At 41.5% G+C, this 20,946-nt stretch overlaps 1 protein-coding gene across 1 annotated transcript; it reads left to right on the plus strand.

Annotated features, from left to right (window-relative positions):
* Nucleotides 1–1,061: 1,061 nt before the first annotated feature.
* Nucleotides 1,062–20,682, plus strand: RBM24 (RNA binding motif protein 24). The gene is made up of 4 exons (XM_084850261.1): nt 1,062–1,604; nt 2,598–2,721; nt 7,056–7,110; nt 18,130–20,682. The coding sequence occupies exons 1-4, from the start codon at nt 1,437–1,439 to the stop codon at nt 18,470–18,472; spliced, it is 690 nt and encodes a 229-aa protein (XP_084706387.1). The 5' UTR covers nt 1,062–1,436; the 3' UTR covers nt 18,473–20,682.
* The last annotated feature ends 264 nt before the right edge of the window (nt 20,683–20,946 follow it).

Raw genomic sequence — 20,946 nt, forward strand, 5'->3', positions numbered from 1 at the left:
TGTTGCTGAACTGTGGGTAGTTGCTGAACCATGGGATGTTGTGTAGTGTAAATCCAGCCACGCTAACAAATCATGGTTTGTTAACCACAAACAGCCTACAGTTCACAAGCCAACAACCATGGGTTCTCGTTGTGGCTTGTCCATGGTTAACAAACATGGTTTGTTAGCACCGCTGGGTTAACACAACACAACAACCCACATTTCAACAACCCGTACACAGCCAGCAGGGCTTCCCCAAGGAAGCGAGCGGAAGCTGCTTCTGCTGGGTGATGCAGTATTGAGAACTGGGCTTGCTGCCTCTAATGCCAGCTGCTGTATGAACCTCCCAGAGAGGGTGGAGCGGACTAAGGAGCGGGAGGTTGAAGCGGTTGCTCCTTAGCAAACAGCCGCCTCTGCCTCCTTGCACCCCCTCTAGGCCCAACTCTCCCTACTGAGCGCGGGACTAAGCAGAGACCGCCGCTCCTCGTGCTCGCCTTCTCTGAATAGCACCACGGAGCCTCAGCCCTCCGAATTAAGCTGCCCCAGTCGGAGCGCCCCCTCGGGGCGCGCTCTCTCTCGGCGACGCACGCGCGGGAGGCACGGGCTGGCTCAGGGGTGAGGAGGACGCCCCCCCGGCTGCTCGGGGGTGCCCTCGGCCGCCATAACATGACACCGGCGGCCCCGCCCGCCAGAGACGAAGAAGCCTCCACGCGGCTTCCACCTCGCGGCGTCCGAGGTCAAGCAGGACGCGCCCCCGGGGGAGGCTCGTTGACCTTAGACGCGCTTTTGGTTTCTGCCGGCGGCCTCTTTCTCCGGGCACTGACGAACAAAAGGGAAAGGGGGGCGCGAGCCGGCCGCGGCCCCTGCGAGGCGCACGTGGAGGGGCTGCTCGCCAGGGAGGCCCCGTCGCCCGCCCGCCTGCCTCTGCTCCGCTTCTCTCGCAGCGCTTTCGCTGGAGCAGTTTTCACTAGCGGCCGGGAGGAAGCGGCCAATAGCCGCACCGGCCCCGCCCGGCTTCCCGCCCCCTCTGCTACAGGGAGGGCGGAGCGGCGGCAGCCGGGGAGGTCGCGCGGGCGGCTTTCGGAGGAAAGCCGGAGACGGGCGAGGGCTCCCCAAGCGCTTGCGGCTGGGCCCGGCGCTTCCCCTGGAGCTGCCGCCTCCCCCCTTCTTTCTCCTTTAACACCATCTACCTCCTCGAGGCAGCGTGCGAGGCCTCCCGTCGGCCTGAAGCTGGTCTGGAGAGAGCGAGGGCGGCTGCTGTGTTTTGGGGGAAAGAAAGGGGCTTGCTGGGTGACCGGTGGGCGAAGCTGGCTGGGAGCGGGCGGGCGCGCGCGCGCGCGCAGAGCCGTCGAAGTCGCCGTTGACCCGCAGCAGCAGCAGCAACAGGCGTTGCTCCTTTTCCTCCTCGTTCCTTGTTGCGCGGGGCTCGCGGGAGGGGAAGCGGCATCTTTTGGAAGATGCACACGACTCAGAAGGATACCACGTACACCAAGATCTTCGTCGGGGGTCTGCCCTACCACACCACGGACTCCAGCCTCCGCAAGTACTTCGAGGTCTTCGGGGAGATCGAGGAAGCCGTGGTCATCACCGACAGGCAGACGGGCAAATCCCGGGGTTACGGCTTTGTAAGTCAAAGCGGGGATGTGCGTGTGCCGCTAACGCAGTTCGCTATCCAGTAGCAGTAAGGGAGGGAAAGGCAGACGGGAGGCAGTTCGTGGCATTTTGGGGCTTGTGTCGGCCGATCCCCCTTGGCCCCCCAAAGGGGGGAGTTCTGATCACCGTCAGGCCGCGGGGATGGGAAAGGCAGGTGAGCGGTAAACTTCCTGGAACTTTAGTAAAACTTGCGAGCAACCGACGGGAACAGCAGCTAACCAGCTGGTAGGATGATACGCAATACATACGAAGTTTAAAAGGGGATGTTTTATTTTCCCTCTTAAAGGAGTTGTGTATTTTGGTGTGTTGCTTCTTTTCCGTGTATGGGGGGGGGGGGGAGAGTTGTGCCGTGTCCTCTGGAGATTTGCATCCTACTTGCATATGAAAAGTTGCTAGAGAAATTTTGGCATCAGATGAAGCCAGCTGGTTTCAGACTGATATGACATGCTAGTATTTTTATCTGCTCCGGCACATGCTCCTGTGTTACTGGTGTTCAGTGCCTGCTTGCAAAATTCTGGGCGCACAGTTTGTGGAAACTGAAAAGCCTGATTAGGTTTTTTTTTCTTTATTAATTTGACAGAGAAGCAGAGACTAAAGTTACTGACTGGTAGTGTTTTGGATGAGGAGGGGTGAAGGGATCTGAGAGAGTCTATTGGAAACAGTGTTTGGTTTCACACACAGTGTTTTGCTATACGAGCCCCCATGGTGTAGTGGTTAGAGTGTTGGACAGGGACTCCAGAGATCTGGGTTCTAGTGAAGCTCATTGGGTAACTTAGGGCCAGTCTCAGCCTAACCTACCTCACAGGGTTGTTGTGTGGATAAAATGGAGAGGAGGACTATATAAGCCGTCTTGGGTTGCTTGCAAGAGGGCGAGATACAATAATAATGAAATGTGGAAGCACAGCGTTGGGCTGAGTTGTACCTAATATAACAGTTTTGATATTTTGCACTGCTTTATTGTCAAGGTGACGATGGCTGACCGAGCTGCTGCTGAAAGGGCCTGCAAAGATCCTAACCCAATCATTGATGGAAGAAAGGCTAATGTGAATCTAGCATACCTAGGAGCAAAACCGAGAATAATGCAGCCAGGTAAGAACAGCCCCACTCTTCTGTAGCTGACTTCTCATTACTGGCACAGAGAATGGAAATTGAAAACCCTATCCTATTTCAGTGGAGCTACTTTGGAATGAGTAGTTTGAGGATTGTGTCCTAGCTTTCTGAAAATAACACAATTCTAACAACAACACCTTTGTCACCCAGTTCTATGGCTTTTATGCCAGCCAGTGCATGGTGAAAGATGGTTTGTGCCAGTGTAATACAAAACTTGATATTATGAGGAAACAAAGACAGATGCACTAGCACAAATATGACTTAGTTGTCACAGTGACATTACAGCCCTTTGAGTCTGAACCACAAATGGTGAGGCAGGCCGTCCTAGGGGTTGAGTGGGTGGGAGACACATAAGGCACCTGGGGCAGGGTTATGTGTCAGGAATGTGGAGTGATCTACCACTGCCAGAAGATGAGCAGTGGCTGGGAGTTACTCCCTGTTACACACGCTCTATAATAAACAAACGGAAGAAGGAGCTGCCAGTGACTACCCACTGTTAAAATAATTTTGAGTATCCTTTTGTCTTGCTCCACAAATCCTTGTGCACTACTGCGGAATACATGCACCTAGCTGTGTACAAAAATCTTTGCAGACTCCCCCGCTAAAGAGATGGAGGGGGAGTCTGCAAATAGATGGAGGGGGAGTAGGAGGGGTCCTAGAAATGGAGTGAGTTCAAAACCACTGTGGAGTATAATTTGCATGTGCCTTGGCAATGTATGTCGCAGTTTTTCTCCTGTTAAAAGCTAACCAGCCTACCCTACTCAGTTTCCTTGTAGTCAAGTTCCACTGATTTCAGTGGGATTTGCTCCCAAACAAATGTGCGTAGGATTATAGCCTTAATGTATGTGAACAGTAGATACCCAGGGAATAGTAAATACAAAGGAGCTTTTCCTATATATCTGTTCTGTGTGGTACATCCATTAAATTAAGTAATGTCCTTCTTTGGATACTTTTAGTAAATTAAAATTACAATGGCACTATCATTTATTGAAGATTCATTCCACCATCTTATGAATATAAATCCTGGTTTTACATAAATGTCTGGTTCTGAAACCAACTTCTTCTAAGAAGGAGACCTTTTGCACATGTGCTCCTGTAATACTGGACTCATCATTTCTGGTGCAACAAGTTGACAGTTTTCAGCAGTCACCGTAGACACTCAGTGCCATTTATTGTAGATTTCTTTCAGACTTTTTGTCTGGCATAAGCTGAAGTGACAGCTGGAATGGCTTTCCATTTCCTTGTGAGACCAAAGTCCCATTCTGCATCTACAGGAATATGTTATCTCAGGTTGACAAGAATAGCAAAGTACATTATTGGCTACATGGACTTGCTAAGCTCGGTATTAGCATTCATGAGTTAAATACTATTAGTTGTTTTGGTAAAGGTTGGCCAGAGTTTAGCCTTGGAACTTTTCTTTGAGTCTGAACGTTTTATTGTATTTGACTAATAGCCATTACAAGCAACATAACTTAGAATATCATATAATAACAGAAGGTAAACCGAATCAGGTTGATGAATCACCTGCACAGGAACTTTTCTCAGTACTTTGAGCATGTGCAGAATGCTTTTCCTCACCATTGAGTAATCATGGCCAGCCTACAATGCACCCCAAACTCGTAGAATGGATTCCAATCCTAGTGCTTCTGATTTAGAAATTATTTCTGAAATTATTTTATTTTAGATTATTTTTCAGGATTCTTATGGGAGAATGAATGGGTGTACCACACAGAATTTTAACATCTCAGCATGTCCTCTTCCCCCTAACACACCATGCCATTCCTAAGGTCCTCTTCCATTGAAAGCATTAAAGTATGTTTATCCCCATCTTCTTTGAAACCTCTGTGTTTAATCCTTCTATTATCATTAGTGGATCTTCTAGATCCAGCTTGGGTATTATACCGACCTTCTCCAACCTGGTGCCCTCCAGATGTTTTAGACTTCAACTCCCATCAACTCCAGCCAGTATGTGGAATGATCAGGAATGCTGAGAGTTGTAGTCCACAATGGCTGTAGGGCATGAGGTTGGAGAGTACTGTATTATACAAATATTATGTAGTGGTATAGAAATAATTTAGAAGTAATGTATTACTACTGTAGCCAATATGAATGTAATGTTATAGTAATGCCTTATTTATTTTAGGTACTAAGAAATTGATTTATGTTGTAGATTATTTCCCCTATACATTTAAATCCGTAACTAGGAAATGACCTATACTTCTTGTGGGAATGTATGATATTGTTTGTATGAGCAAATATTGGGTTCTATACACTGGCTTAGGTCAGAAATTATGCCGAACCATAGTCAAGCAAACGTAATTATAGTTCAGGGTGATGTCTGAATTGATGTGCCATGATTTGCAGTTGGCTGGTAAACCAGAATTGCAAGTTATACTTTGTGCTATGGTTTGGCATGGTGCCTGAATTGACAAATGATAGTTTCAGCCATTGCTCCACCTCTGGAGGTTACTGCCCTGTGGAGATGGGGGCAAACCAATGAAACTGAGAAGATGGAAAATACAAGCATCTAAACTACGTGTTTAATTCCTTTGGTTACTCAAATTGCCCCATTTCAGATGTATCACTAAACCACGGTTAGTACTATGTGAATGGGCAGACGCAACCGTCCGACTTGTTTCACACATAACAACCCAGAATACAGGTTTAGTATGGGTGTCATTGAATCATGGGTTGTTGCTGAATCGTGGGTTGTCATTACGTGTGAACCCTGCACTATGATTTAACTATGGGTTGTTAACCATGAACAACTGAGGAAGAGAACCAATGGTTTGTTGTTGGGTTGTGAACTCTGGGTTGTTTGTGGTTACCCTGGTTTTGACCAAGTTACTTGGACTGCCTTCACCCATATCAAGTCTGCCCACAGTTTAAGATCAGAAGTGGGGCCCTTCTCATTTGCCCATCTGTGAGAGGTACACCTTCTCTGCAGTGGCCCCGCAACTTTGGAACAAGTTGCCATCAGAGGTCTGCCATGCTCCGTCATTGCAAGCTTTTAAGAAAGCCTTGAAAACTTATTATTTTACCTTGGCTTTCTCTTGATATGACTATTATTGCCGTTGTTGTTGTTGCTGGTTTTATTGTTGTCTTTTATTGTTTTTATTGCTATTTTACTGTGTTGATGTTTTTATCACTTTTAAAATTTTAACTGTTCTTATGTATTTTATTGCTGTAGGCCGTCTTGGGAGGGCTCTGCCCTGAAAGGCAGCCAAGAAATATTATAAATAAATAAACAACCCATAAATTTGCACCCAATGACAACCCGCAATTCAACAAAAATCCACACTCCACTTGGGTTGTTGTTGTGTGCAAATCAAGTCATCGGTTTCTGCATTCCCTTCTCCTCTGGCATGGTCACAAGATGGTGATTGAATGTGTGCATTTCTGGTTTTAACCTAATCAAAGTTCATTGTTATGACCAAACCGGGACAAACGAACGGACTCTGGTTTGTTTAAATTATGGTTTGTTGAATGAAACTAGGACCAAACCAGCCTGGTTCAGAGAAAATGTTCCTAATCTCCTAACCCTGGTTAGGAGATTGGGAATGTGCCACAGGCACACAAGTTCCTTCTCCAGCATGAACTTCTCCCTCCCTTCCATAGTTGGTTTTAACCATGATGTGTCGTTCCCTCTGCATCAGATTTAACTAACTGGCTTAACGCCAACTAGATTATGTTGTAACCATGTTTTACAAACTCACTTTGAACTCTCCTTAACAACAGAAACCTGGTTAGTGTTAACCATGGTTAGTGCCAGTGCAGGTATAATCCTACATCATGGTTAAAGCAAACCATGATAGGCAGGGGGAAATTCATACAGGAGGTGAGGGAAAGGAGCACACTAGACCATAGTAACTAAGGTTAGGAGATTCTGAATGTTATTTCTGCCCCAAGCTACAGTGACTCGTGAGAAATAATACCTCTCATTAATTCTCTCTCATTAATATTGTACTGTAGAATAAAGACTACTGTACTGTGTACAGCTGATCTTATTAAAGCTATTAAAACCAGGTTAGATCATATTTTTCTCATTTCTATGCCTAAAATCTGGATCATGTATTAACAATTTTATATATTTTAGGTGATTTATACACACCTCTTCATCAACACTGATCCCAGGGTAATATTTATTAGAATGTATAAGGCTGCAATCCTATGCCCATTTACCTGGATGTAAGTTCCATTAAACTTAATGGGGCATAGTTCTGACTGGACATGTATAGGATTACATTATAAGTGAAGTTAAAATGCAGTGGACAAAATGCTCATATAGAGAATGTGATCTGTTTTGTTGGTAGGTTTTGCCTTTGGTGTTCAGCAGCTCCATCCAGCATTAATACAGAGGCCTTTTGGGTAAGTCTGCTTTAAACTAGTCTTTGGGGTGGGAAAAAGATAAGGTGTACATGGTAATGGCCTCTAATGTGGCTGCTAGTAGTAAAATTACATTTTTCAAATTTCCAGATTTAAGATGCTATCACTTCATTAATAATTCTCTTAATAAGTACTAGAGCTGAGTCAAGTGGTGTTAAGATGCATGCTATCCTTGTACTCAAGCAGTCCTTTGCTTGTAAGATCATGTGGTAAAAGAAGGTGTGCCTTTAATAAACAACCCACTGTGCCCCATTTTTCTTCAGCTTGACTCAATGTTTATTTATCTCTTTCTAATCTGACAGGGATCGTTTACAGTTAAGATAACTGATGAGAAGGATATGATGATAAGAGGTGGAATAGTTCTGTTTGGAATTAAACTCTGTAACCAGTAGACTCAAACACACAAACAAGCTAAAATGGTGATTAACGATGCATGTATGTTTTTTTCTATATAGTCAATAGATATCCGTGTGCTTTTTTTATTTATTACAGTAATGAAGTGGTGTTGATAGCTAAACTGTGTGCTTTTATTTAATTGAAAGAGCTGTAGTGAAAGTTTTTGGTGGTCTTCTCATTTTGGTTTTGTTGAGAAGTGTTGACTTTGCCATGGGGAGCAAAGGGACTTTTTTTCTCTCTTGCTTTCGAGCTTAGCCTGTGAATTCTTTATCTTTTTTTTAACCGTACGTTGTAGTGAGTGCTAAATTTGTGTGACTTCTTTTTTTATTTCTTTTTTTTAAAGAAAAATCAACATTGCTTGCATGTTGCAGTTTTGGTTTTGTTTCTTGGGAAGGGTGTGGAGCTCTTTCTATTAACAATATGCGTCCACCTGCACTTTCCCATTAGATAATTTTTTTAGTCTTTATCAGATTTAATATGTAGTATTTCTTTAAACATATGCTACTCTTAAAAGTCATTTTGTTCTTTAATTCTATAAGCATAAAAATAGGAGGTGAAGTCTGCTTGCCTTGAATTTTCTTTGCACTATATCCTTTCTAATTCTTGCTGAGTAAGACTCATGGCAAAACTTACTAGTAAAATACTTAACAAGGAAGCAAGGGTGATACATCATAACACAGACACTTACTGAACAATAACTTTGGATTGTTATGTCTTATCATGAGATACCAGCAGCTATACTATTAACTAGCTCACTAAAGCTCAAAATAGACAATGATCGGGTTTGCATGATTACCTCACCCAACATAGGTCATTTAAGCCATGGTGGGTTGTGGGGTGTGCTGGCTGCCCTTTTGAATATTCAAGCCATGGCAGGCAGTCGCTGTGGCTTCTTGTGTCATGCAAATGCAGTGAGGGTGGCTTATGCGAGGGTTAGACAACCCTCACATAACCCATGCTTGCTGCAGCTTGAATATTCAAAATGCCCGCTGGCACTTTAAATAAGCCACTGAGGGCTGCAGTGATTGTGCGAACTGGCCCAGTGGGTTAGATTCAGGGTTAGCCGTCTGTGAATAGAAGGAGGCCTTCCATTGGGGGAGAGAACTATAATCCAGTGGATCCTCCCCACTGAAGGAAAGGGGTAGGGTGGCAGTTTTCACCAATCCTCCTTTCTGCTGGAATTCCTAGTGCCATGTTGCACACTGTTCTGGAGGATTTCCCAACTCACCAGAGGGGGGAATTGGTGAAAATTGCCATTCCCCCTCTGCCTGCAGAATCATCCAGTTCTCCATGCAACTCTGGATCCAACCCATTGCATGCAGTTGCAGGCATTGGTTTTTAAATAAATCCAGATCCCACGAGATTTACGGGGAGGATTGATTGGCATGGGGAGGGGATACTTAAACCTTTCCTCTTTAGCTGTTTTTCTGCTCAAATTTCCCTTCAGCTGTTTTTCCACTCACAGGACAAAGATACAGGGATCTTTATCCTTTTCCCATAAAAGAAAAAGCAACTGTGTGTGTGTGTGTGTGTGTGTGTGTGTGTGTGTAGTTTCAGCCAGCTATTAAGTGTTAATTTTCCAAAGCTTCCAAATCTACAACATACTTTATTGTATTGACTCTTTTCTTTCTTGCAGAAAACTTGAAATATAGCCCTGCTATTTGTTTTGAATTGGCTTCTTTTCATTTATCCCAGCCTACAAATAGCTCCCAAAATATTGTAAAACGTTTTTGCAAAGCAAACAGATAATTTCCTGAGTACTGTTACTGTTTTTGAAGGAAACTTTGATACAATATAACTCTCACAAAATTACTAGTTTTATCTAAATAGGTGAAAGGGGTGAGAAAAGGATTATTCTGTATTAGTCCTTAAAGTACCACAAATCTCATTGTTCTCTTTCTATGACAGGACAACAGGAGGCACTCAGGGCCAAACCAGATGTGGTTTGCTGATTTTATTATTGCATTGTGCGTTTCTAGTTCTTAAAATTTTAAATCGCAGCCATTCGAGGAGAGATCAGAAATGTAGCATGCAGGGAGAAAGGTTTAACCCTTCCCTCCCACACTGCAGTCCGAGTGAAAATACCACTCCAAATGTTATGCACCCCAAAAGAAATGATTCCACTGGCACCATTGGAAGTTTCCCTTCCAGTAGAAATAGCAGCTTCAGGAGGGAGATTTTCATTAGGACCACAGGATGGGAGGAAAGTGTTAACCCCTTCCCCTCCTCACATGCTCTGGTCCTGATCCCCTTCCCCATGGCTGCTGTCTACATTCTAAAAACTATGCAGCTAATGCCAGGTCTAGTTTGGCCCTCAGTCAGTCCATTGAGTGGGGTGGCCAGATGCAAAAGAGGTCAGGGTTCCTGCACATTTTATAGTTGTGTAGAAGAGGGAATTTCAGCAGGTGTAGCTGAAATGGACCAGCTACACTGGCTAAAATTCCGTCTTCCACACAACTGTAAAATGGTGAGGAGGAGGATCTCGTATGCTGCTTTGGACTCCTTGGAGGAAACGTGGGATGTAAATGTATCCCACATTTATATGGGATAAATAATAATAAACTATTAAAGGTGCAGGAGCCTTGTCCTCTTTTGCATCTGGCCCCTCTACCACTGAGATGGGAGAGCCAAAAATCAGTTAGTCTAACTAACAGCACAATCCTGTGCATGTCTCTTCAAAAGTAAATCCCCCTGAGTTCAATGGGACTTACTCCCAGGTAAGTGTGTATAAGATTGGGCTTCAAATTAGGCTGCAGTCTATAAACAAGTTATGCAAGATAAGAGTATTTGGATATTTTGTCAATTTACAAACTGATCTAAAGTTTGCTGAACGAGCACATACGTTTTACCAACATCTCCATGAGCACAATGTCACAGGTCATAATATTACCATCCTTGAGGGTCCCATCATGTTATAATGTGTTCCATCAGTCACTTATGTAGATGGGGTAGATCCATGTAAGTGGTATTTTATGCATATACAGCTGCTTTCTCCACTGAAATCAATGCCTTGCGGGAGTGGCAAGGATGGGACTCTGCATGCATATGAAAGCTCTCATGCTCACAAGGAATTGCTGTTTAAAGTAAGACACTCCAGCACAAAAACTTCAGGGTCAGAGAACTACTGCAGTCAAGGTAACTGGTATACAGTCTTAAATGCACTTACTTGGAATGTGGAATATGTATCCAGGTAGTCATGCATAAGAATGTATAGCTTAATTCTAAGTATGTGAGTGTGGCTAATTGGAAGAACTTGAAATCAGGACATAAATGAAACTGTGTTCATTCATTTATATATTAGACCTGCCTTTCAGCTCAGAGTTTGAGTTAAGAACTAAGTTGTCCATTTAATATTCTATTTTAACTGGCTTAGGGTGCAGTCCTATGCATGTTTAGACAGAAAAAAGTCATACAGTTCCTAGCATGCTGGGAGTTGTGGGACTTTTTTCTGTCTAAACATACATAGGATTGCACCCTTACAGAATTTTCTGCCTGTCTTTCATCCTTTACTCTCGACAATGCAATCCTATCTGTTTGTTCAGGATAAGCCCCACTGAACTTGGTGGGCTTATTTTGGAGTATACATGGATAGGATTGTGCTGTAAGTGAATCAAGTTTAAGCCACTTGTGGGTCTTTACTGTAACTGGGTGAATTAAGTATTGTTTTGACATGTGGTATATATGACTGAGTTACAGTAAGGTTCTACACTGTAAGATGAACGGAATATGCAGCACTGTATATAAACTTTTAAACACTTCTTTTCATCACCTTTTCTGTGATGGGCAAATCCAAAAAATTATATTTTATAAAATGTCTTCATTGAAAGCTTCCCTTCAGTATTTTTCTTACAGTTTGTTTCAGATAGATAGATAGATAGATAGATAGATAGATAGATAGATAGATCGGCCACGGTGGCTTAGTGGTTAAGATGATGAACTGCAGACTGGAAGGTCAGCAGTTCGAGACCCGAGCGCTACGTGACGGAGTGAGCTCCCGTGTTCAGTCCCAGCTTCTGCCAACCTAGCAGTTCGAAAGCAAGAAATTGCAAGTAGATAAATAGCTACCGCCTCAGTGGGAAAGGTAACAGCGTTCCGTGCACCTCGGTGTTCAGTCATGCTGGCCACATGACCACGGAAGCGTCTTCGGACAGCGCTGGCTCTTCGGCTTAGAAACGGGGATGAGCACCGCACCCTAGAGTCGGACACGACTGGTTGGGGACACCTTTACCTTTACCTTTTATATATGTGTGTGTGTGTGTGTGTGTGTGTGTAATGGCAATGCAAGCATGAGAGACTGGAGGTGATTTAATAGTAGGGAAATAAGTTGGGCCCTTTAAGTGATCATTTAGCAATACTTTACTGTTTTCATGGTGTGAAATGTATAGTATAGGGGAGGTATTTCACATCCTTTGGAGAAAAAAAATTACTTTTTAAAATATTGTGTTTTTTACCATTATCTGAGTGGGTGCACCTTAGCATAATATGCAAAGATAACAGTGGAGCTTGCTACCGTGCCTTTTGCAAATAAGAGTGATGAAAGGCTTCTTTCCTAATAGCCTGCCATGTCTAGAATGCAGGAAATTCGTATTAACAGAAAAGCGAGTGTCTGTTGTATTTTGCTCTTAACAGCTATGCTCTGCTGTAGGCCAAAGATGCTTTTAAAGTAGATTATTTATATTAAGTATAGTGAGAGGACCTACTTATGCTTTCATAACACTGCTAGCCAGATGTTAGTGCCTTCTGAATCCACCAACTTGGATGGCTTTAGACAAATTAATGGAGGATAAGACTATCAATGGCTACTAGTCATGATAGCTATATATTACCTCTAGTATCAGAGGCAGTATGTATCTCAGTACTAGATGCTGGGGAATACAAGCAGGAGGGTGCTATTCTGCCCATGTCCTGGTTGCGGGCTTCCCACAGACAGCTAGTTGGCCACTGTAGGAACAGAATGCTGGACTAGATGGACCCTTGGTTTGATCCAGCATGAATGTTCTTAATGCCCTTATATATTCAGTTTATTCTCTCCAAGCTGGTTATATTTAGTTCAAAAACATTTGCTTGATCTATCCTTTAGAAATCTTACTATAACTACCGTGCTGTGTTCATGTAATTCTGGGTGCTAGATAACCATAATCATTTTAAAACTAAGGATGGTGATCTGGTGGGGTTAGTTCTGAGGGGTATGTTTCTGTGTATTTCATGCAGTCCATTGTCCTTGCCACCATCATTAGCTGGTGTTATTCACACCTCATTCCCTATCCCATGTAAACTCTTACTTCTGGGGTCATTAAAAAAAATGTAGTTCTTTAAGACAAAAGGGTGATATGGCTCTACCCACTCCAAATCCCATTATGCACACTTTTTGCTGCTTCTCTCTTTCTTGGGTCAGTGTGTTCCTGCTAAAATGTGCTACTGAATCCTTCTCCATTCCACCTACCTTGTAAATTGAGATTAAGACACAGAGCTGACCTATTTATTTTCTTATATTTGTATTATTATTTCCTGGAATGTCTGTGTAACGAAATATAACATATATTTCATATATGTTATATATTTCATATATGTTATCTCTCTCTCTCTCTCATATATATATGAGATTAACACACAGAGCTGACCTATTTATTTTCTTATATTTGTATTATTATTTCCTGGAATGTCTGTTTAAGGAAATATAACATATATTTCATATAATGTTTGGGGGGTGGTGCACAAATAGTGAGAGGTTTTTTTAATTCACCTCCATGTGATTGGAGGTGGTGGATCGATAAAGAACTGAGAGTGCTATGAAATTTAGAAAGGATGTCTACTATATTATGAAGAGCTACTCTATTCTGGAACAGGGTATAACTGTATAATCTCTTTATTAACTGTAGTGAAATTGTTTTTGAATTCAAGATAAGTGTCTTTCAGCCAATCTGTGGCTTGCTTTTCTCTCTCTGCTTGCCATTCTTTCTCCATTTGATGGCTGCATTTGGATGTCACAATAAACCGTTGTTCAATGTGATGGGAACAAAGATAGCATTGCCCCTGGGCTCGTGCAGTCCCCCTCCCCTCTTCTCTGGCACAGCTGTGAGGATGAGATTGAAAGCTTTGCTTCAGTTTTTGATGAATCACAGTTTGATGTGTCAGTAAACCCTAAACTATAGTTAATTTTAACTATGGTTTTGAATAGGCCTGTTTCATAATTCATGGTTTGACGTTGGCGTCTTTCAAACAAATCGTAGTTAAGATTAACCACGGTTTGTCAGGTTCAGATGACACAACAAGCTATGGTTAATCAAAAATGGAAGTAAAAACTTCAAAAAGTTTCACTGCGGTTGCTCTGGAGGAGGAAAGAAGAGGAAGGAGTATGTAAACCTGGCAGGACGCTAGGATTATTCACATGGTTTATTGTAATGACTGAACCAGTATCAGAGGTGGTATTTTGTAGTTTTACATATGACTTATCTGTAACTTTCCGTATTTATTTAAATACATTTATTTCCATATTTCTAAGGCCTTATTCATATTCCATTGGAAATGCTCCCACAGTGATCAATAGGAACAAAATTAGGCCTAATAAAAGCTAATCAAGAAATGCTTAGCAGTAACTGAGCTTCCACAAAGCTTCCATTACCAGTTTTATGCAACTGTTAACAGTGATGGTGGTGGGCACATTGCACAGTGTGTGATCAAATGTAGAATCATGACTAAAACATCTGGTTAATGTTAGGAACTTGAGAATTGTGGAAAAATAAAATGCAAATGATACAATATCTTTTGCAGTAAAGAGTGAAAGAATAGTGAAACTATTCTGATTCTTGCATACATATACAACCTCTGATATAAAGAGTGTGTTCCTGGTTTGACTCTGAATGCAATGTGCTAGCTATCAGAAAAGGCCCTCACTAAGAATTTCTGCTTTAATAGGTCAAGAATATGAAACTTTGATACTAACTTTTTGTTGTAGCTATATTTATGTTGACTAGGTTATGTTTCTGTTTTCATTGTTTCTATGCTATACAATATATATGATGCAGCTTATTAACTTTGTGATGGCTCTCACCATAAAAACAATGAAATATTCCTTAGTTTAATGTAAATTAACCAGGGTATTCAGCAGGAGTTACTTCTGAGTAAATATGCATAGGATCAGGCTGCATGGCTGGAATCCAACCCACACTTACTTAAATATAAGCTCTGTTGAAGTCACTGGGACATTCCAAATTTGCAGTGCAGCCCTGCACATGTTTCCTCAAAGCCCCACTGTGTTCCATGGGATTTATTCCCAGGTAAGCATGTTTGCTATCACATCCTTAGGGTAAGATTGGTATAGTAGAAATAAGCATTAAAACAACCAAAGTAAAAATACCTCCTTCCATGAAAGAAATCTGAAACTATGTTCGATTCCAGTGTTACTACCATCTACTACACAATAAGTTCAGAAGAATGCCCCTCAAACTATTGAATAAAGATGCCTCAGCAGCATAATGGGAAACTGCTCTTTAACCTTTTGACCTTGCTGAGCATAAAAGGAGCTAGCGTTACAGTATCATGGCGATCTCTGCATGCTGGCCTTTCCAACAGATGGAAGTTTACTTTGGCCTTATAAAGTCATTTTACTCAGCTGGAAGGCCTTGTCGCATGACAGATGATCAAAAATAGACCCGCTGCAGCTTGTCCTGTCAATCACCATGTGCGAAATGGCATAATAGTGGGGCGCCTGAAAAGAGTTCATGCATATTGTAGACTAAGAGGTTCTAAAGGGATAAAGTTTCATAATTCCCCACCTGTTAGTTTCTTGGCTTAAAAGAAACAAATCACAAGGGCTTCCGTTCATTTATGTGTTTGGGGTTTTTTTTAACAAGAAGGATTCAAGTCCTAAAATCCATGAGGTCGGTGCTTCTGTAGGCACAGAAAGCTGGAGGGTATTTTTTTCCCCTCTTTCCTGCCAACTACTATGATAAGCTGACCTTCACATGATAGTTAAAGACTCCCTCTCTGTTAGATTTGACAGAAACAAACCTCTGGAATTATCTGTTTTAAGTGAATAATATAGTCAAATGATCTACGAACTAACTTCTTGTGTGGTCTAAAAACAAAGCCACAAAGCTATTATTGATTTGTTGTTGTTCAGTCGTGTCCGACTCTTCGTGACCCCATGGACCATAGCATTCCAGGCCTTCCTGCCCTGCGCTCTCTCCCGGAGTGTGCTCAAGTCCATATTCATTGCATTGGTGATGCTATCTAGCCATCTCATCCTCTGCCGTCCCCTTCTCCTTTTGCCTTCAGTCTTTCCCAGCATCAGGGTCTTTTCCAGTGACTTTTCTCTTCGCATTAGGTGGCCAAAATATTTCAGCTTCAGTATCTGTCCTTCCAATGAGCAGTCAGGGTTGATTTCCTTTTGGATTGACTGATTTGACCTCCTTGCAGTCCAGGGGACTCATAAGAGTCTTCTCCAGCACTTTAAAAGCACAGAAATATTTCTAGTGTGGACTCAGCATTAGAAGCGATGAATCATTACCACCATATTTGAAAAGCTGTAAAGGCCCTTGATTGTTAAATAAGGTTCACTTTTCTTACTTTGCCCACCTCTTTTCCATGTGACATTCTAACACATTGCAGTTCTCCCATTCTGAACAGTGGGAGAGTGATGATGTAAATATTTTTTCTTAGTTGGATTCTTTTTATTCTTACTATTAATAATATTTTTCTTAGTTTTGTAATATTTCAATGCTTGAGTTGCAAACATTGAAGGGGGGAGCGATTAGTTGCTAAACTAATAAACCTTAGCTTTTAAAGTCTTGAAAAATTACTTTTCAGAATTGACAACATTGGTGAACTGAAAGTATTCTCTTGCTCGGCAACTTTAAATGGCATTTGAAAGTAACTTTTATTTAAACACATTTCTATTAACCTTAACTATATTTATATAGGGTGACCAGGTGGAGCTGACTTGTGCAACAGCTGGAAAGGAAAACTTTTGACATTGCATGAGAAGTTGAAAGCTTTTATTCTGCATCTGGAGCTGTGTGTGTGTGTGTGCGCGCGCGTGCGTGTGTTGGAGCTCATTAAAGCCGTTCTTCATGTGGGTGAGAGGGTTTGTTTCTTCCCTATAGTCTGAGCTACAGGTCAAAGCTTTGAAGATAGTACTGCTAAAAGCTGGTGGAAATAATACATTTTGGGTTCTATGTAATGTGAGGGATCAGTTCATGCTCATGTCGTATGGCAGGTGGGGAACTGAGAGCTGGGGTAGCCTAGTGGCTGAACGGTGTGAGCTTTGAGGTCCATATTTCAAATCTTAACATAGCCATATACTCAGTGGCCTTTAGGCAAACCATCACCTCTGAGCTTCAGCCCTCCCACCTACAATAATACTGATCTGCCTTGCAGACTTGTTTGTAAGGATTAACAAGATGATATATGTGAAGCACTTCGAGCACTCAAAGCACTATACAAATGCTGTATTTTGAGATATGACAGCATGGCTACAACTACCAAGATTAGCCTGCTTGTTTTAGTAAGCGCACAAAAAGAAGTAACAGTTCATGATGTGGAGGATATTGAACTATGTACTTAACAACCGTGGGGTTGTTGCTCAAAATATGTTTCTGCTTCTGTTAAACACTAGATCTACCCGAACATAAACCTGCCCCAGCTCTCCCCACCCCTTCCAAAGCTATGTCTTGTATAGAAATAAACAAGCTGGCACAAAGCAGGAGACCCGTGGTCTGATAAGTCACAGCAGGTTTGACTTTTGCGGCCTTATAATCTTTTCAGAAGTGTAATGCACACCTGTGTAGGGATCACTGTTATGTATTTTAATGGCATCTATGTAGCTTCCCCTCAATGGCCTTTTGTGACGGAGTGAATTGCACTTTAGTTGGTTTGAAAAGTGTGATTCTTGCTGTGTTTACCACACTTGTGAACTTCTATTTAAACTCCTTTGTCGCCTGTGTTTTTTTATTTTTTAATAAGGGTGACTGAGGTTGCAGAGGAATTAATGTGTGCTGAGTCTGCATAGCAATTTAAGTAGGGTTGCCACGATACAAAACTTTTATTACTCTAGATCATGATATTTGTGTAACATAGGTAATGTGGTCAAACAAATAAAGAAGTCCTGGAAACTTTTAGTATTGTATTGTCAAACTAAACTTGTTATGTAGTTACAAAAACTAATAATGTTCTGTGGAGCTAAGAATGTTATACACTCTCAATAGATTAGCAAGTATTAGGGGGAAATGAGTCACTTTTATGTGACTTTAAATTCTGTATTCTCCAGACTAGTAGTTAGAACTATAATTTATTCCCTCTTCTAATAGATGTCCCACACATATCAAGGTCCCGCTAACTATTTTAAAATTATTGGTAATGTGGCCTTACAGTAGTTACTATCAGTGCTGTTAAGTCAGCGCCAGCACTGTGACACTTTTTTTTTTTTTTCAATAATGCCTCTCCCTTTTGGCTTCTAAGATGATCAGTTTTTTCTATTGGAACTAGTTATTGTGGCAACCCTATGCATATAACAACAACTAAATTTGAGTTTGTTTGTTTTTTTAGTTCTGAATTGAAAGTGAGATTTACTTGTGAGATCTAACTTGGTCTTCTGTTTTTCAACAGGATCCCTGCCCATTATGTATATCCACAGGCTTTTGTGCAACCAGGAGTAGTCATTCCACATGTCCAGCCTACAGCAGCTGCTGCCTCTACCACACCCTACCTTGACTACACTGGAGCGGCATATGCTCAGTATTCAGCTGCTGCTGCTGCTGCTGCTGCTGCAGCCTATGACCAGTATCCCTATGCAGCATCCCCAGCTGCTGCAGGATATGTCACTGCTGGGGGCTATGGCTATGCAGTCCAGCAACCAATCACTGCGGCAGCACCTGGGACAGCTGCAGCAGCTGCTGCTGCTTTTGGCCAATACCAGCCACAACAGCTGCAAACAGATCGAATGCAATAGCAGATGGACCTGTGAAGAAAGTTCTCTTATTCTTCCTATATTTTTACCTTCCAGCCTTCCAATAGAAATAGTTTTAAAAGAGGCAATTAACCGTAACTCATCCAGCTTTAAGGAAAGCTACAATGCAATATAGTATTACAAAAGCAAATGCCACTGTCTTTGTACAGTATGCATCCATATCATGGGTGGTATTGTGGGGTGGATATTTGTAAGAGCTTTATGGTATCAGCCAAGGCATCATCCTATCATGAAAGGATGACAGAAGTAACAAAAGAAGCTTATATTAAACAAAAAACCAGTAGAAGATGCATTTTACAATATCAGGGAAAAAAGTCCAGGTGAGCAATATGTAGCCTGTATCAAGTTGAAGATGACTATTTAAATATTGAAAGCACTGACTGTCATTGCTACTTTTCATTATGGCCTACAGAACTTTCTTTGAATAATAAGAAAATGTTTTCTGATGATCTCATAATGGGCATCGAACAAACTAAGGAACGTGGCCTTTCCGGGGGGGGGAGGTGGACAGGCACCAAAGTTTTTTCTCTTCTGTCCTCTGTATGAATGGGACTATGGAGCAAGTGGTGTGGAATTAATGGGTGCAACAGCTGTACAGACAATCAATAACACAGACCATTCTGGAAAGAACACATCACTTGTGCTTGTTTGATGAGCTTGTCACATTCTAATCCCTCTCCTCATCCTGTTTCACTTTTAGGAAACTTTGACTGCTGGTGTCAGCTATTCTGATTCTGAAATAGGATCAGCCCTTTACTACAACAGCATTCTCTTTTTATTTATTGTATCTATTCATGGCTTGCGAATAAAGGCAGGAAGAAATTTGCTGAATTTAAACCTTTAAGAACTGTGTTAAGGGATTGGGGGGTGGGCAGTGGAATGATTTGTATACAATTTAATACCTATTTAAATATTTATTTGCAAAACAAGTCTTTTCATGAGACAGCTTGTGGAGATTGCAGTTCTTCAAGGGTTAATGCTATGTGGGTTATATTGTGCCTTAATTGTAATGCTATTTAAAGATATATTTATTTTGAAAGTTCTACTATGCTGCGCTCTAAAGAAAACAACCTTAGATGTGAAACTGTAAAATTATGTATTCATCTCATGGTATAAGTTATTTAGCAGGTTTAGCTATAGTATATAAAATATTAACCTAATCGACTATAGATGCTGACATGGGTTTATTTAAATTCAGTAAGTACACCATATTGTAAGGGTACTTTTAAAACACATTTTTAAAGGTTTTGATCTTAAAAATGCTAGTTTCATGATTTTCCCTCTATCTCCTTGACTGTAAAAACTGTTTTCATGGAAAAAAATCACTATTGATTTTCAGTAAAACTTATTTCCTTGGAAGTGGGAATTGGTAAAGGAATTGGGCTATAAAGCTATAATACTCCACACACTTGCTCAGGAGTAAGGCCCGATTAATGCATTGCTGTTGTGTAATAGGAACTGCTTGGTCTGGTCATATACCTCACCAATAATGTCTGCAAATGGGCACAGTGTGAATCAGATGAATGATGTCAGAAATATCCATGTGATTTGTCCAATCCATGGGATTCCTGTTTGCAGACAGTATTGGTGCCACATGGAATTGAACTGCGTGGAAACAGCTCTTATGCTGCAATAGTAGCATATAATTAGGCCTAAGTCCCACTGATCATGGTGGGACTTGGTCCCAACCATGTGTATGGAGGACTGGGTCTGAAGCCCCAATCTTAAATGCAATATGTGGAAATAAACTCCCATAAAATGATCCACATAATGTCTTTATGGGTTGTGGGTTGTCAGTATTTTCTCCTACAAAAAATAGGTAGTTTTTCACTTTCATCTCTGTATAGATCAACTCTTATTCCTTTGCTAGGAAATGCTGCTTAACATTGTCCTGTGAAACTGCAATAACTTGCAATTTTTATTCTTGACCTAAAAAGGAATTTAATATTTTACACTGTATTGGAATCTTTTTATACTTGAACAATTTCATACAAGGGAAGACAGGATAGCATTTTTATGGACTTTATCCAATGTCACTGGATTTTCTTTGAATACTAGCCAGTGTTATATAAAGTAGATAACATGACTCTCATGTGCATGTTATTTATTATGTATATTGCTTTATAATGTTTCAAATCTTCTAATCTATACACTTGTATTAAAAAAAACAATAAAAATATTGTTGAATCCAACCGACTTAAAGTTGTGCCAAAAAAAAGTTTCTTACTATATCAGGATGTCTTAATCTGTTTTCTGAAGTTCCTGTACTCCAGTGTTCCCAAACCTGGCGCTTTCCAGATAAGTTGGACTGCAACTCCCATTGTCTCCAGCCAGCATGACCATTGGCCATGCTGGCTGGGGATGATGGGGGTTGTAATTGAAGACATCTAGAGGGCACCTGGTTGGGGAAGGCTGCTCTAATGTGAGAAAGCAAGTCCAGTTATTTCAAATATGCA

The sequence above is a fragment of the Heloderma suspectum genome, chromosome 4, assembly GCF_057233095.1.
Source record: "Heloderma suspectum isolate Gila_16-S chromosome 4, 16-S_ref, whole genome shotgun sequence".
In the NCBI taxonomy this organism is placed as follows: Eukaryota; Metazoa; Chordata; class Lepidosauria; order Squamata; family Helodermatidae; genus Heloderma; species Heloderma suspectum.

Coding starts and splice junctions, on each gene's coding strand:
- RBM24 (XM_084850261.1), top strand. CDS start 1,437: ATGCACACGACTCAGAAGGATACCACGTACACCAAGATCTTCGTCGGG. Junction 1,605..2,597: donor AATCCCGGGGTTACGGCTTT/GTAAGTCAAAGC, acceptor TTTATTGTCAAG/GTGACGATGGCTGACCGAGC. Junction 7,111..18,129: donor TTAATACAGAGGCCTTTTGG/GTAAGTCTGCTT, acceptor GTTTTTCAACAG/GATCCCTGCCCATTATGTAT.